The sequence below is a fragment of the Peromyscus maniculatus genome, chromosome 23 (assembly GCF_049852395.1).
Source record: "Peromyscus maniculatus bairdii isolate BWxNUB_F1_BW_parent chromosome 23, HU_Pman_BW_mat_3.1, whole genome shotgun sequence".
NCBI lineage: Eukaryota > Metazoa > Chordata > Mammalia > Rodentia > Cricetidae > Peromyscus > Peromyscus maniculatus.
In genome coordinates this window covers 57,873,036-57,887,516 of record NC_134874.1, presented here as the reverse complement: position 1 = coordinate 57,887,516, position 14,481 = coordinate 57,873,036, and the positions used below count along the sequence as shown (strand labels likewise).

The following is a 14,481-nucleotide window of genomic DNA, read 5'->3' as shown; positions in this document are numbered from 1 at the left end:
AAGTTCTGATCATTCATGTTGAAGTACGTTGGCAGTGTGCAATGTGATGTCCGAGTGTGCTTGACACTTCAGAGTGTGTGTGAGGCACAGAGGGAGCCAGCAGAGCCTGACACCTGACAGTGCATGTGAGGGCTGCAGGGTGAGGTGTCCATTCCAGGGCCTTCAGCTAGCCTTGTAGGAGTTGCCATGGAGTTTGGAATGACCAGCAGGTCTGAAATCTAACAGGGATATGTGGGTTGATGGAATGTGGTATCCAGTGGGCCCTGATACTAACACTGTAGATTGTGGTGGTGCGGTGTGATACTCAAGAGGGCATGGACCCAAGCAGTGTATGTGAAATTTCAGTGATGTTAGGGTGTCAAGTGGGATCTAATACTAGCAGAGTATTTGTGTACAGTGGCAAAAGAGTGTCCTGTATGACCTGTTAAGTGGCTGTTAATAAAGGACTATGTGGGTTGCATTCTGGATCCAGACCTAGGAATACATGAGAGGTATGTGTGAAGGTTTGTTTAGCAATGCCTGTTACCTAGCAGTCAGTGTGTGGTTTGGTGGGAAGTCATGCATGGCCCAATACTTAGAAGTGTATTAAAGTGTGTGTGTGTGTGTGTGTGTGTGTGTGTGTGTGTGATGTACAGACTGTTTGTCATGGTCTGACAGCTGGTAGTACAAGTGAGGTGGCATGGCTGTAGTGTCCCACGTTGCATTATACCTAGTGTTGTACGTCAGTGCAGGAAGATTCCAGGAGTGTTTGAACCAAGCAGTAACTGTGTGTCCTTGTCAGAAGGTAAAGTGTGCAACAGTGTCTGATACCTTTCCCCATGTCTTAGTACACTGTGGTTGGAGGCATGTCTAGCATGATCTAGAATCTAGCATTGCGTGTGGGACAGCAGAAGGGAGTTGAATATCTAGGCCTAATACCTAGAGAACTCTGTGGTGAGTGTGGGTGAGGGGAGTCCTTCATGTCCTTACACTGACACTGTATGTAAGTTGTTAACAAGGGGAGGGGCATAGGTAGCACATGTTAGTATCTAAGTGTCAGACCTGCTGCTTTCCCCAGCTGACTGGACCATCCATACTATGCTCTTATCAGATCAGCTGGACAGCTCATCTCCATCCGACATGATGTGATAGGTTTCAGCCCTCCTCACACCACACAACACACACTACACCTCCACCTCCTCTTAGCCACACAACATTCACTGTCAGGGATTTGTTGTCTGCTGGGGTGTGTCATGGGCCAGGTTCTCTCTAGATGTCCTGGGGGGAGTGTCCTGCTCTTGCCATGCTCCAGCTTCTGTATTTTCATGGCTGGTGGCATCAGGGCTCCTGAGTCCACAGTTCATCTTTTCCGTGTTATTTCTTATCTTCCTTTCTATAAGGCAGGAATGTATGTAGTCCTCTACTATAACTTTATGTGATCATTATAGTGTTTGTATTTGAGGTCAATAGAAATGGTGACAGTCTTCAGTTTTTCAGTTGGTTCCTTATTGCTTGTTTTTTAAATCTTCTTTTGCAATCATTTGTGGACAAGCCATTCTCTCTGGCTTGATTTCCATGGGTGACTATGAGAAAATCAGCTGGCAGGATCTTGCTGGGTCTGTTTCTGAGCATTCGTTCTGTTCCACGTATCCAGTCTCCATTACTTCCCTGTAGCATTTTGTGAATCTCTGAGGCTTTGTGCAAAGTCCTGGGAGTAGATCAGAGTCTTGAGGGATCTCTCCTGTCCTCTGCCATGTCTTCTAGGTTTAGATCCCATTGGTTGTTACATCTTGTGTTTGAGCATCAGACTGGATTTTGCTGATTCTATAGATGAAGTGCAAAACATCTGTCACCTTTAGAATAACAACTGGTGGAGCCGGAGAGCTCATTAGCTTTGGATTTCTCTCCTCCAGGTATCAAAGCATTCTGAATGCCAATTTATAGAAATTATGTTAGAATTCTAATTAAATACTTGAGTATTTCTTTGTAAATTGTCTCTGCCTAATACCAGTGAGAAATTGGCCAAATGTATGACCTCAAGTTCTGCCTCATCATGTTAGTGGAGGCCTGTGACAGGTGGTCCATGGGTATTGCCCTTCTCAGGAGATGCACTGTAGAGTTCAGAAAGAGAAGCACATTTAATTCCCAAGGCTCTTCTGAGATATTTCTTACCTACTCAGGCAGGTTTTCTTTGTTATCTGTGAAGACAGAGAGGCATAGGTGACTTTCTGAACTGTCAAAATGCAAAGGGGTCGAAGTTGGGCAGGATTCAACAGTAAGTACCCACTGGGAGCTTCCACAAGGGGACACTCCTGTAGATTCCCCAGGGCTTGTTGGTAATTTGGGGTGGTTGTCTGTAGTTGGATGATGGAAGAGAAACCATGAAATCGTCCTCCACAGCATGTCCTCCTGTTGCTGTGTGGATGGAGTCTCTGCGTTCCTCTGGAGCTCAGACAATGGCATGCTAGTCTGCCAGGAAGGGGAGGGGAGAGGTGCTCTTTTCCCTCCATGTCACCAAAGCTCAGTGTGCACATACTCAGGTCAGGAATTCTCAGGGTCCACGATTCAGGATATGGCCAGGCACCTAAAAGAAAAAGCTTGTGTTAGACAACTGGTGAGGCCGGCAGAAAGATTCATTCACCACCCTAGACCTGTGGCCTTTCAGATAATAGCTGGTTTATTTCTGGTGGAGTTCAGGACCTAATGAGGCAGGAATGATGACCCTTTTCTTCCCATGTGACTTCCTGTGGGAGAATTCATTGGGTTCTCCCTGCGAAGCCCTGATTTCAGGGATTGGTTTATCCTAGCTGCTCTGCTACTGTCCCATAAACGGGCTCTAGGATCAAGAAGGAAATGCAGTTTCACCAACATGTCTGTGTCTAGACTCTGTGCTTCCTGCACCCAGCTCACTGAACACTTGCCTAGATGAGACAGGATGCACATATGGTGAAGATGAGGTTTGTCTGAACATATCCAGCAGAACCTGCAGATCTGAGGAAAGAAAGGATGTCAATGAGAGTTCTGGAGTTGGCCTCTGAGACTAAAAGAGACCCAGGCTGTTACCACACTAATCATCCTATCTGTGTCAATGACTTTGGATGAATTTAAACAGTCCCAACCAGTCAGCCTTTGTCCAAAAGCAAGCTACCCAGCATCATTTGGACTCACTTTATTCCACTGGGAAGTGAGTATTACTGAGCAACTTTGTGGTAGTGTGTAAAAAGATCTTGGTACAAAAAGCATGTATTGTCTGCACCTGTTCCTGCGGCCTCCAGGACGTAGGCAGTAGGAAAGGAGTGTGTTGAATGTGTGAGCCTCATCATAATCTGACATTTGACATGCAACAATCTAAAGGCCACCACATGTTCCCTGCAGTGGCCAGCAATATAAAAAGTTCACATTAAACTCACCTGGCCTCTTAGGCATCAACTCTGGTTCCTAAGGGTCACATTCTTAGAGACCATCATTACTAGGGTTTGGAGTCCTGGTCCGCATGTGCTGTCTCCTGGCTGGCCACATTACCCAAGGCTCCCTTCCACAGGCCATGAGTTCAGTTAAGTGCTTCAGGGTGAGACATTCCTTAATGGTCACTCACTGACATACAGACAAGACATGGGCAGAAGAGCAAGCAGTCCTTGTCTCTTGACTGGTTCCCCTTGCTAGGTTGTGTGAATCCCCATTCCCCAGTTTCTGGAACCCAACACAGACTAAGTCACTGGCCAGTGACAGAATGGATGTCACAGCATACAGGTGTGAAAAGATGTTGACCAACTTTGATTCAAAGTGTTCCTTCTCAATGGTGTTAGGGTCAGAGGGGAGAGATGTGCCACTTACACCAAGTTATATCAATATCCCTCTGTAGCCATGAGTCAGCTGTTTCTATCTATCTATCTATCTATCTATCTATCTATCTATCTATCTATCCATCATCTATCTATCTATCTATCTATCTATCTATCTATCCATCTATCGATCTCTTGTCCTCTGTAATACAAGCTAAGTGACCACCTACTCTTGGGATTGAGGCAGACCTGCCTGATCAGCCTCATTCTTCATATCCCCTAAGCCAGAGTCAAGTTTAGACAAGAAACAAAAAACTAAGCATCTGCTAGTGGTCTCAGTGATGCTTTCAGCAATGTGCTGCCCAGAGATGAGCCTTGACAATCATCCTATTCAGAGTGGCCATCCTTCACTGCATGGAGAGGCCGTCTGCCTGTCAGGTGCACCTGACAACACTCTAGACAATTATTCCAGCAGGTCAAGCAAGCAGAAGGCCTAGAGGGAAGCCCTAGCTGTATGGTAACAAGGCTATCTAGGCCTGACCACTGTACCCTGTGGGACCTGGGTACAAAGTAGTTTCAAGAGTGCTGACCCCATCTCTGACCACTGTGCCCTAGGCTAGGTAATTCCCACTCACTTCCAAAGTGGAGCAATGTCCCAGCATTCCATCCAAAGTGGTACCCATTTTCCTCCAGCTTGCTGTCACTTTCCTGTTAGGAGACAAATATGGTTCTGATGAAACTCCCTACAGTGAGGCCCCTTCACAAACACATAAACTAGACCAGCATTCAGTGGGGCTGTGTCTTTTCTGATAGTCAGGACACAGGGACAAATGAAGGCTGCAAATACAACAGCTGGGAAGGAGGGAGAGGAAGGAGAGGAAGGAGCTCCCTTCCCCTCATGTGGGGAAACATTTCACTAGGATCAGAAACCCGAAAGGGTGGACAGATTAATGAGTACTGCTAGTTATTCCCCTGCAGACTGGTCCACAGGGTCTGCACATTCAAGGGTAGCTTGATATTGGTAAATGATATTGGCTCAAGTCCCCCTCAGACAAGGATGATGTGAAATGCCAGCCCTGAAACATATTCCCTTGATAATGAGAATTTTCTGGAGGGAAACCTGTGGTAATTGGCTCACCTCCTCCTGTGCTAGACACAGACCCTTCATGCTGAGGAAGTGGGCACACTGCCATCTGGACTTCCTGCAGAGCTCCAACTTCTGCTGTCTCAGGCCACACCTGTAAGTCGCCACCCTGTGTCTCCTGATGGAGAGAGCTCATCGCTTTAAAGAGGAGGGACATGTGAATGGGACTCTAGGGGAACTTGAAATATGCAGCACTTAAGCTAGACATACTGTGCAACCCTCTCCCCGTGGCTCCTTCCCTCTCTCTCCTCCATCCTCTCCAAATTCATCCCTTAGCCAATTCTTTCCTGCTGCCTCTGCAATCTCTGGTTCTCATCATCTGCTCTCCTCCAGCTCAACTATGTCACCTTATTTAGAAGCGGGTTTGTACTGTGGCACTGGTGATTTTGAAGTCAGAGTTTTAAATTTGCATACCCAGACAGTGAAAAAGTTAATGTGCCAAATGCAAAGGACAGATGACAGTTTCAAATACAAAATTAGCATAGTAGAAACCCGAGGCCTGGAACCAGACCAGTGACTCTGTAATGAGCACTAGCAAGTGAAGACATGTGGACAGAGGGGTTTATAGTGTGACTCACTCTGTCTCACTTGGTCACTGCAGCTTCCACAAGGAAACCTTGAAGTCTCTCCCCTTTTTAAAATTTATCTTACTTTCCCTTTTAATCTCTTAAATTTTGTTTGGGCAGTTGTAGGAGTGGAGGGCAGGTGTGAAGAGATAGGATCATGAGTGTGATCAAGATATTGATATAAAAGACACACAATGAATATATAAATAAATAAATAACTCAGCAGAGAGATAAGTAAATAAATAGATGAAATAAGTAAATAAAGAGCATACAGGATAAAAAGAACATTCTCACACTCAAGAGTGAATGAAATTTAGACATTTTTCAGAAAACAGATACAACTGAGGATGACTGTGTTATGTGTGACAAGCTTGTCCCAAAAGACAAGGATCACTGTTTTCTTTCATAAGCAAAATGTGCAGGTCATAGGCGTCAGAACATGAACAACAGAACACTCAGGACATGAAATAGTACAGTGGTCTTCCTGGAATGGTCCACAATGTTCCTGGGAGTGATTGATCACCTCTATCATCATGCACTGTCTAGAGTGGGCTGCATAGAGTCCCAGTTGGTTCAGATTTCAGAAACCTTTAGCCCTGGGCTCTCCATTAACCAGGGAGTATGAACAAAGTTCAGTGGCCCAAAACCAACCCAAAGTGGTTTTGACAAATAACAAAAGCACTGTGGGACCCATGAGCAAGAGTAGCCATGGAAGTCAGCAGGCAAGCAGACAGAATCTGGGTGTCAGGTGAGTAGAACTGGAAGCTCCTATGTAGAATCTGTGGCTTCATGTACTTCCTCTGCCACTGGTGTCCTTAAAGTGAAAGTCCTGCCTCCAACATCCCAAGACAGGCACCAGCTGTCTCAGTGACCCACCTTGAGTCCTTAGCTGTGATCTCAAAGCTCAAATGGAAAGAACTCAATCAATTAGACCAGGTAGCCAATCTGGATGCTCCTGGTTGGTCAGGTTGAAGTCATGGGGTTGTGCCTGGACTGCAGTAGGGATCCTATAAAAACAGGTTTAGAGAGTAGCCTTTGCATGCTCTGTGCCTTGTTTCCAAGGATGTGTCAGCTAGGGCATCCCTCCTCCAGACCACTGACTGGGGTCCCCAGAAGAATTCATGACAGCAGTTCTCACCTCCAGGTATCTGTTCACTGGTGGACATAGACTTCTATTCTGAAGGTTAGATTTGGACTTTGCTGCTGTTTGTAGTCCATCCTGGATGAAAGAAACTTCACTTCAATCCCTGAAGCTGTTAGGGTGAAAGAAGCACAAGACTTGTCTCTTTTCCCTCAAATGTTTGAGGAATTTACCATTGATGCTATACGTACAGTACTTGAAGCCAGGCATGGCAGTCCACATCCGTAATCACAGCACTCAGGAGGCAGAGAAAGGAGATCAATCTCTGTGAGATTGAGAATGCATGTTCTACACAGAGAGTGTCAGGATAGTAAGGCTATATACTGAGATCCAGTCTCAAAAAAAGTAAAATATAAAATGAGGATTCTTAATATTTCCCCATCTCATTTCTAGAATTCAACAGAATCCTCAAACATTTCTCAACCCTGCCTTCACTGACATGCAGCAGAAACACAGTCTGACACCAGGTGATACCCACAAACTGAAAATTTCTCTCTCTTCTTGAAGAAAATGACTGATCTTGTTCTGTGCACATGGGACTCACCAGATGGTCAGGGTTCTAGAAGTAACTGACAGCTGCTGGGAAGACCTTGCTGAAGACTTTAATATGCATCAGTCTCTGTTAACAGGACAAGATCAAATGGTCAGAATGGAGCTAGAGGCCAACTACAGCAGAGAAGCTGGTTCCTCCCTTGTCAACCTCTGCAGTCTCTCAGTCTCCCATAGCTCTTCAGTTGAGCAAGTCAGTGATAACTTTCCCTCTGTGTCAGGGATGCTGGCACATGCCACCTCATGGGATCCTTTTTTACCACATCCAGACCAGGCTTCAGAGACTCATCTTCTACCACACACAGACACTTACTGTACTCAAACTTACCTGCAGGCCCATGATTCACACAAATTAGACCCTGGATTTGCTGTTGAGTTTATTTCCCCTTGCCAACTCAGTGATCTGCTCCCTACCTGGAAGGTGTCCTGGAAAACAGTTCAGACACTACACCTCAACCAGTGCTTCACACTGCACCAGGGGCTGTCATAAAGAGATCCATGATGATCAAAGTTTCCTTGTAAGTCTGACCCCAATGGTGGGCATTCGTCATGGAGAAGTCCAGTGTTATGGCCTTGTAAAGACAACAACCCAGGATCAGGCTTGGCAAGGCCTACTTACCTTACCACATTGGAGCAGAACAATGTTAATGTAAGGTCAAATGTCAGTTATAAATCCCTCCATGAGATGGAAAAAATGATGTAAGATTCTTGGATCAGGAGGTGGGAGACAGCAAGGGAATCCTGGATGGAGGAGGCTGAGACAAAGACATAGACGTCATCAGATCTGCCAAAGGACATGTCAGACAGGAGCGGCAGAGGACTCCACTGCATGATGGAGCCACCCTTCTCTGCTGCCAGACCCTTCTTCAGTAGCCCAGAATGGAAGCCCCGTTCCAAAGCAGCCTCATACTTCACTACATTGACATATGCCAGGAACCATCAGAGCAGGGTCTTTCCTCCTCATGGCTGGCAATAAACCCACGGTCACACTCTGCTCTGTTTGAGACATTTGTTCCTGGTCTCACTTTTCAAGACCCCTGTCCCATGAAAATCTCCTTTTCTCCCGACTCATTTCAGGTAAGCTCCTCTAGACAGACTCTACCCTCTCTCTACAGGTCCTCTCATTTCCTCTCCATCCTCTCCACTTCCTTTCCCCTCTTCCTGCCCTTATCTCCATTCTCCCATCTCCCACTGGATTTACAGTTACTGCAGTTCTTCTGAAAGACAGTCAGAAAGCAGTTTGGAGGTGATGAATGAATCAAAGAAGAGGGAAGCCTGAGACCTGTGTGCCAGTCTGTCCTGTTGACAGAGGCAGCCCTTTTTGATGTCATGGAACTCTGGTACCACAGGAACCAGGGCAGATGTAGACATTCATTGGGTCGATGCTACAGGTGACTCTCAGCGATGTTCAGCAACAGTGCAGGGGCAGCAGTGAGGTGAAGGATGGGGAAGATGGCAGCCTGAGACCTAACCTGGAGGATGGATACTGAAACCTGTAGCCTAACATATCATCACACAGGACACAGATTTCCAGCCTGGATCCTTCTTGTTGCACTAAACCACACCAAGACTCTAATTCAATTCACTTTCCCCAAATAAAACCCAAAAGAATAAAGAAAGTGTCTCTTTTAGTGAGACTTTAAGAGACAGGACTTACTCAGCACTGAGGAGGATGGGACTTCACTGACCAATAGTGCTGCACTTTTCTCCTGCTGCACCCCAGATCTGTAGGAAAGAACAGGATGTTATTTCCAAGACAACATCCAACTTGTTTGCATTGACACATGCTAGGAACCATCAGAGCAGGCCCTCTCCTCCTCATTGCTGGCTAATCCTAGCTCCCTCCCACTCTGCACTTGAGGGGAGGTTTGTTCCTGCTGTAGACTGTGCACGGCCCCTGTCACAGGTCAGCACACACATCTCTTTCATGTTACTTTGTTGACAGGAAGTTCCTCAGGACAGACTCTACTCCGTATTCTACACAAACTCTCATGTCCCCTATTCCTGTCTCGAAACTGTTTCCCAATTATTCCTCTTTATCTCTTTCACCCACCTCCATTTTCCAGAGGATTTACACAGGTCTTGCTGTTTTGTCCAAAAGGCAGTCACAGAGTAAGTTGGAGGGTTAAAGTGACCAAGATGATGAGCAGCCTAGATTGGTATGAAATCCTTCCTGATGGTAAAGGCTGCTGTTTTCCATGCAGTGTGAGTGGTCCTACAAGCACAACCAAAGCTAGGAAGGTAGAGGGTCATGGGGTCCAAGTGCCTTATGACCCCCAATTGTCCCACAACAGTTCTGAAGCTGGATGAAGCTAAAAGAGATGCAAAGTGGCACTTCAGACCCAATAGCTGGAGGATGAATGCAGGCAGGAGCCTGTTGTCCTGGGTTGGATGGAGCTGGCACTCTGGAGATGAGTTCTGGCTCACTTCTGTGGCAGTCACTCCTCACCAGGTCTGGAATTCTATTGGGCCACTTCAGTTTCCACACTTCAAAGGAGAAAGAAACATGAAAGCACCTCTATTAGTGACTTTGACAGATAAATTTCTGTGTTATATTTCCCTTTCTGATTCTTCCATTCTGAACCTTTAACGCCGTTAGAAAAACTCTCCTCCCTTCCTTCCCACCCTGTCGTCCCCATGTTAGGCTATCTGCTTTTGCCTCAACCTGCCAGGACTTTACATGAACAGGAAGCTGTGAATTTGCCATCTAATGTACTACATATCAAATTCTGGGCCTTCTGAGTGGGTATAAGGATATTAAAATGGCATATTGAAAAGACAACATAGGAATTCATCTGTGTGGCCCAACCAACTCTTCTCCATATAGGTCTCCACTGTTCTCTCTTTCCTTGTAGCCCCTGATGCAAGGGTTCAGGGCTCACCTTGGGGTGGGCAGGCAGCAGCAGCAGCAGCAGCTGCACAGTGCTCTCAGTGCATGGGAAATTTGCTTCCTCACCAGCTTCCAGACCCTGAAAGGCCTGGATCCAGATGTTGTGGGTGCCACATGGGGCTGGTCACTGGGAATGTCTGGCTCCTGGGATGAATCTTCTTCACAGAAGCCCAGGTTCAGAAATCCCATGGGTGTTGCATCCAAGACTGATTCAGGGGAGGAGAGATTGCCAGGCAGGGAGTCAACAGAATTCTTCTTGACTTTAGTGTCCTCTGTAGCAGTGTTGATGACGTCAGCCATAAGAGCATCTCTTTCTGGGACTGTGTTGTCTGAACAGGGCAGCACCTCCAGGAAGGAGGATCTGTGAGGCATGGTGTAGCTTCTACATCTTTTGCCTCTTTCCTCCACACTCTGCTCCTTAACGTGACCCTTCCCAGCATGTGTACTGGTTGTAAATGCTGGTACACTGGCTCTCTTCAAGAGGAGAGGGAGGCAAACAGGAACTGCAGGGCTGTTGGTTAACCAGGGCATCTGATCTTGCTGATGGCTGTCCCCACCACTCAGCTGATATTTGAGAATGTTGCAAGTAGCTGTTACATGATTATCTTCTCGCCTGTGAGTTAGGGATGAAACAATCTCCTCACAGGTATAGCCTATGGTGCACATTGTCTCCACGACCTTGGGCAGGATTTCTTTGGTGGCAGGCAGTACATGTTCTTGAATTGGGCCCAGCCATGCTCTTTCCACAAGCTGACAGATTGTGAATCGGTACCAGATAGGGACCATGAGTAGTCGGGCAATGATGAAATAACAGGGTTTTGACAGATGGTAGGGAATGGGACACATTGTGGTAGTGATGACCCTGTGCATACCTTCAAGGGTTTCTTCCATGTATGGAAAGTGCCCTGTGACCAGGACATACAGGACGATACCCAAGCTCCACATATCACCTGCCAGTCCATCATAGGGTTTTCTTGCCAAGATCTCTGGGGCCCAATAGAGCAAGGAGCCACAGATCTCCTCCAACATCTGCCCCTCTGTGATTTCAATTGCCATACCAAAGTCACAAAGCTTAGCATTTCCTGCTGCATCAACTAGGATGTTTTCTAATTTGATATCACGGTGTACGATGTGTCTCTGGTGGAGGAAGTGAACCGCTGACACCACCTGCCGGAAAATCCCTCTAGCCTCCTCCTCCTTTAGACAGCCCAGTGCCTGGAGGTAGCTCTCCAGATCTTCTCCTGCCACATACTCCATAATCAGATAAGTGGTTGTCAGTGTGTCAATCATGTCAAAAAATCGAACGATGTTCCTGTGTTCCAGAGACTGAAGGATGTTCACTTCAGTACTGATGTCAGCCACACTGTTGGTGTTTTTCTCAAGGACCTTGACAGCCACTCGTGTATGTGTGGGAAGGTGGCAGGCCAGCTTCACCTCCCCGAAGGAACCACAACCTAGAGATGTTAACATCCTGAAATCCTTTTCAAGAATGTCCTCATCCATGTGGCTTCCCATGGTGTTCTGATCAATTTCAACCACTTTATCTTGTGAGCAATTTCAAACCCACACAATGCTAAAAGAAAAAGATTAATACAGTTTAAGAAGGGGAGGACATAGCTTTGGATTCTCTATTATGAAATTGAGATATCCCAAACAATCTAATGATGCTCTTCAAGGATATAAAAATATTGGAAGAACCCAAACCCAAGGCAGTGGATGAGAAATCTTAGGAAAGAACAGAGTTGGTATAAGTAAATTTGGTATGTAAAGGAAAATCCTGAGAATCCTGAAAGAATGATCTGCTCTGTTCACAGATGTGCCACGATGCAAACAAAGAGAGATCAGATAAAAATAACACCATAAAAAATTGATGTTGTAACTGATACAACTACAGTCCAGATGGTCTTTAGGATGTTACAGTATTTATACTCTAGAAAATTATAAAATATGAAAGGAATTCTTACACATGTGTGAATATTGTGTTAAGATAAAATAAAAACACTTAAACACATAAGTCATAAACACCAGTGTGGATTGGCAACAAAAACAGCTCCAAACAAGGCAGAGCCCAGATCTCATGGATTCCCTGAATCATTCAAAGCTTTGCAGAAGAATGAACACGAGGGTTATAGAAAATACTTCAAGAAAGAAAAAGCAAAGGAACACATCCAAACCATCCCTGTGCCAGTGTTAGCCAGATCCCACAACCAAGCAAGCTCAACAAATGGAACAAGTGTGAGCTCCTTTCTTTGATGAACATAGATGTGAAAATCATTCATGAGAGTCCCTCATACTTCACCTCCATCTCAGTAACACACTAAAGAGCTTTTGTTCAAGGTCAGAATGGCAGAAGTAACATTGTAACAAATGGAACAACAGCATAGCACATAAGGAGACTGTGGGAAGAATCCACACTCAGCACAGTGACTAGAGAACTGCTGTGTTATAAGGAAAGAAGCTAAACTAGATATAGTTTTTATGAGACAAGGCAGGTCCACAGACAGAAACAGGATCTACTTTGTCTCTCCTGGTCACAGGAAGGAGAGGGCTAGGCTTGTGTAAAGTACAGTATCAGTCACAAAGATATGGTGGGGGACTGACATACTGCAGAGGAACATGATCAAAGTACAGTATAGGCATGTATGGAAATGTATCATGCAATTGCTTATGAGAATGTATATAAAAATTATCCAGAGATAACCCATACTCAGAATGATAAACATGGTATGTATTCACTCACAAGTAGATACTAGATGCAAAGCAAAGGTTAACCAGATTACAACCCACAGCTCCAGAGAAGCTAGCTAACAATGAAGATGCCAAGAGAGACACATAGATAGCCCAACAAAGGAGAAATAGATGAGATCTACATGAGCAAACTGGGGTGAGGTGGGGTAATGGAGGGCAAGGAATGGAGGATGAGAACATAAGGGAATGGGGGGTTTTGAGCTGGAAAAAGGACAGAGTGGGAGAGCAAGGAAAGAGATAACACAATAAAAGAAGACATCATTGGAATACAGAGAAACAGGGTGCTAGAGAAGTTCTCAGGAGTCCACAAGGATGACCCCACCTTAGACTATTAGCAATAGTCAAGAGGGTGCATGAACGGTCCTACTCCAGTAATCAGAACAGTGAATACCCTAACTGTCATCATAGAGCCTCCATGCAGTAACTGATAGAAGCAGATGCAGATATCCACAACCAAGGCCAGGCCAAGCTCCAGGAGTCCAATCAATGACAGAGAGGAGGGATTCTATGAGCAAGGGACATTGAGAACACGATGGAAAAACATACAGAGACAACTAGCCAAACTAGAGGAAACACATGAACTGTGGACCAATAGCTGAGGAGATCCCATGGGACTGGAGTAAGTTCTCTGGACAGGCAAGACTGTTGTTTAGCTTGAACTGGCTAGGGGGGCCCCAGGCAGTGGGATTGGGATCCATGCCTGGTGCATAAGCAGGCTTTTTGGAACTCAGTGCCTATGGTGGGACAACTTATATAGACTTAGTGCAGAGAGAGGGGCTTGGACCTGCCTCACTGAATGTACCAGGCTATGCTGACTCCCCATGGGACACCTTGCCTTGGAGGAGGTGGGAATGGGGTGTGGGTTGGGAGGAAGGCTTGGGAGTGGGAAGAGGGAGGATGGGGAAATCTGTGGTTGGTACATAAAATGAAAAGAAAATTTCATAATAATAAAAATAAAATGAAATTCTCAAAGAACAAAAAATTAAATGTTTCTTCAAAAGCATTTACACATTAAAAAAAGAAAATAACCAAAATTTAAATATAATCTAATTGAGTCTTGTTATCCCATGTTTAGTTGATATCCCTTGGGGCCTGCTCTTTTCTCAAGGAAAACTGAAGAGCAGTGGATCAGGTGGAGAGAGGAGGTGAGGGGTAACTGGGAGGAGTGGACGGAGGGGAGGATGCAGTCAGGATGTAGTATACAAAAGAAGAATAAATATAAAGAAAACTGAAAAAAATAAATATAAATATGAAGCAGCAAATCTAAATCCCAGAACCCAAAACTAACAAAATGGAAATCAACTTGTCCAATCTCAACAACTAGCAGCAATGATCTGCAGTATTTCAGTAGTCCATAAAATGGAGGGAAGGCACACTTTCAAGCACAGTTCATTAATATTATTAATATTATTAAAAATATTACCCCAATTTCCAAACCATATAAGACATTTCAAAAAGATCCTAGTATCAACCAATATCCTTGACTGACAGATTGGAAAAAATTTGAATGAGAATAATTAATAGCTCACCTCAAATTCAACACCACATTAATAAGACCAGACTTCATGATCAAGATGTTTTAAACAGGAACACTCAAGATTCATACACAGACACAAATTGCCAAAGGACATAGCATACACACCACACTGAGGTAAGTCCTAAATCAGACAACAGTGGAATGG

General features: G+C 45.2%; 1 protein-coding gene across 2 annotated transcripts; it reads right to left on the bottom strand.

The window, feature by feature from the left end:
* Positions 1-1,195: 1,195 nt before the first annotated feature.
* Positions 1,196-11,624, bottom strand: LOC121826649 (putative sperm motility kinase W). Of its 2 annotated transcripts, XM_076560120.1 has the most exons (11): positions 10,044-11,624; positions 9,215-9,648; positions 8,819-8,886; positions 7,157-7,916; positions 6,610-6,690; positions 6,348-6,478; positions 4,900-5,043; positions 4,397-4,469; positions 2,901-2,970; positions 2,516-2,563; positions 1,469-2,090 (listed from the first exon to the last, which is right to left on the bottom strand). In XM_076560120.1, exons 1-2 carry the CDS (start codon positions 11,564-11,566, stop codon positions 9,624-9,626), a joined length of 1,548 nt encoding a protein of 515 aa, XP_076416235.1. In that variant the 5' UTR covers positions 11,567-11,624; the 3' UTR covers positions 1,469-2,090; positions 2,516-2,563; positions 2,901-2,970; positions 4,397-4,469; positions 4,900-5,043; positions 6,348-6,478; positions 6,610-6,690; positions 7,157-7,916; positions 8,819-8,886; positions 9,215-9,623. The 2 variants fall into 2 exon arrangements, with proteins under 2 accessions (XP_076416234.1, XP_076416235.1); XM_076560119.1 differs by having other exon boundaries at positions 1,196-2,177; positions 6,610-7,916.
* Between the last annotated feature and the right edge of the window lie 2,857 nt (positions 11,625-14,481).